This window comes from Centroberyx affinis, unplaced genomic scaffold (assembly GCF_046629955.1).
Source record: "Centroberyx affinis isolate AG114_WGS23_722 - 3 ecotype Tasmania unplaced genomic scaffold, CSIRO-AGI_Caff_v1 ptg007539l_1, whole genome shotgun sequence".
NCBI lineage: Eukaryota > Metazoa > Chordata > Actinopteri > Beryciformes > Berycidae > Centroberyx > Centroberyx affinis.
In genome coordinates this window covers 22,601-24,708 of record NW_027283802.1, presented here as the reverse complement: position 1 = coordinate 24,708, position 2,108 = coordinate 22,601, and the positions used below count along the sequence as shown (strand labels likewise).

General features: G+C 45.7%; 1 protein-coding gene across 1 annotated transcript; it reads right to left on the bottom strand.

The window, feature by feature from the left end:
• Window positions 1-609: 609 nt before the first annotated feature.
• Window positions 610-1,906, bottom strand: LOC139639662 (uncharacterized). The gene is made up of 3 exons (XM_071513811.1): window positions 1,861-1,906; window positions 1,641-1,745; window positions 610-701 (listed from the first exon to the last, which is right to left on the bottom strand). Exons 1-3 carry the CDS (start codon window positions 1,904-1,906, stop codon window positions 610-612), a joined length of 243 nt encoding a protein of 80 aa, XP_071369912.1.
• Window positions 1,907-2,108: the final 202 nt, after the last annotated feature.

The window sequence follows — 2,108 nt, the reverse complement described above, 5'->3', positions numbered from 1 at the left end:
GATGATGATGATGATGATGATGACTGATGTAAAGTTAAAAGCGTTCATGTGACGATGTTTTGAGCCAATCATGTCTCTCTCATGCATTCCTGTCAGAAGACAGAAAACTGAAGATTTTAAAAATGCAAATAAACATTTTAAAACCTTGCTTGCTTTTTATTTCTGTATGCACTGTTGCCATGGTAACCGTATACCACATATATCCAGTTTATTGTGATTGACAGCTGCTACCGTCTCCTAGGTAACCAAACCAGACCATAATGAGACAAAACATCTGACTCAGCTGTTTTCTGTAGTTTGACCTTTAAGTCTGTGTGTGTGTGTGTGTGTGTGTGAGGTCAGATGAAAATAGAAACTCCCTAGGTGTAACAGATTTCTCATGTAGCGTGTTGTGGAACATGTATGGTCTGTGTTATTGATCCTGCTGAAAACTCTCCAGACAGAAAGCTTAAACTCAGAGAATGTGACACGGCATGCTGGGAAATCTGCCTCAGATTTTATTTCACATCATTTGATCGATAGCTGCTACGTCTCCTCCGGTCTGTCCGAGGACCCGGTCTGGCCGGAGGACCCGGTCTGTCCGAGGACCCGGTCTGTCCGAGGACCCGGTCATGTTGCAGCGTTGCAGCGGTCGGTGTGGCAGCAGCTCCAGCCGGGTCGGGAGCAAAGGTCCAGCCGGGCGCAGCCTTTCTTCCCTGAAGCTGAGAGGAGACACTGCATCAGCTGCCCATCCACATGAGTTAGAGATCAGATATACATCAACTATAGATCAGATATAGATCAGCTATACATCACATATAGATCAGCTATAGATCAGCTATAGATCAGCCTGATTATCTATAGATCAGCCCGTTAACACACAGCACACACACTACAGAACAGACTCAGTTCAGTTCTTCAGCTTCACTCCATGAGGAAATGAGCATCAACAGGACATGTAACGAGTACAAATCAAACAATACAACTATTACAACTATAACAAGGAAATTAATTTGTATTCATGTGTGTCATTTTGTGTGTGTCTGTGTGTGTCTGTGTGTGTGTGTGTGTGTGTCTGTGTGTGTGTGTGTGTCTGTGTGTGTGTGTGTCTGTGTGTGTGTGTGTCAGTACCTGGACAGTGTAGACTCTGGGTTGAGTGTCAGTAGTTTGATGGTTAGGTATTTGGTGTTTGTGTAGAAATAAATGTAACGTATAAAGATCTAACAAAATAATGGTCAAAATATAATGATAGGGCAATTCAAATAATAACCAACGATAACAGAGCATGAAGTGATAAGATATAATAATGAAGGCCTGAAGTCCCAGAGGAGGTTCTGTCTCTGGACTCGGAGGAGGTTCTGTCTCTGGACCGAGTCCCGGAGGAGGTTCTGTCTCTGGACTCGGAGGAGGTTCTGTCTCTGGACCGAGTCCCGGAGGAGGTTCTGTCTCTGGACCGAGTCCCAGAGGACAAAGTCTGCAGCTGTTTGGTTGTTTTTTTCCCCCAACAGAACACAGACTTTCTCTTCATCTGACAGATCGTGGAATCTTAGTATTTATTTCAGCAAATTTCGGGAAACATATATAATCCTCTCTCTCTCTCTCTCACACACACACACACACACACACACACACACACACACACACACACACACACAGAGTACCTGTGGTGTAGCAGGCCTGTGGCACCTTGCTGGAACACTGCAGCAGCAGGTCTCTGACCATCAGTAAATCTTCACCGTAACACTCGATGTAGAACTCCTGCTCAGCTGAGGGTCGAACACAGACAGCTGATTGGCTGACAGGTGATTCATGAGGAGTTTTGGTGTTTCAGACTGTGTGTGTGTGTGTGTGTGTGTGTGTGTGTGTGTGTGTGTGTGATACCTATGCAGAGCGGCAGCAGCAGCAGCAGCAGCAGGTCGGCCTTCATGGTTTCTCTTCGTCTGTCGGCAGCGACTGACAGCAAGAGAGACGATGCTGACCTTTTATCCTGAGCTGTGTACATAGTGACACACACACACACACACACACACACACACACACACACACACACACACACAGTATTGCACAAAGTGTTCTGTCTGACATAAGTTCAGTGGATCTAAAGTCGACCTGCAGAGAGCTGAGTCAGG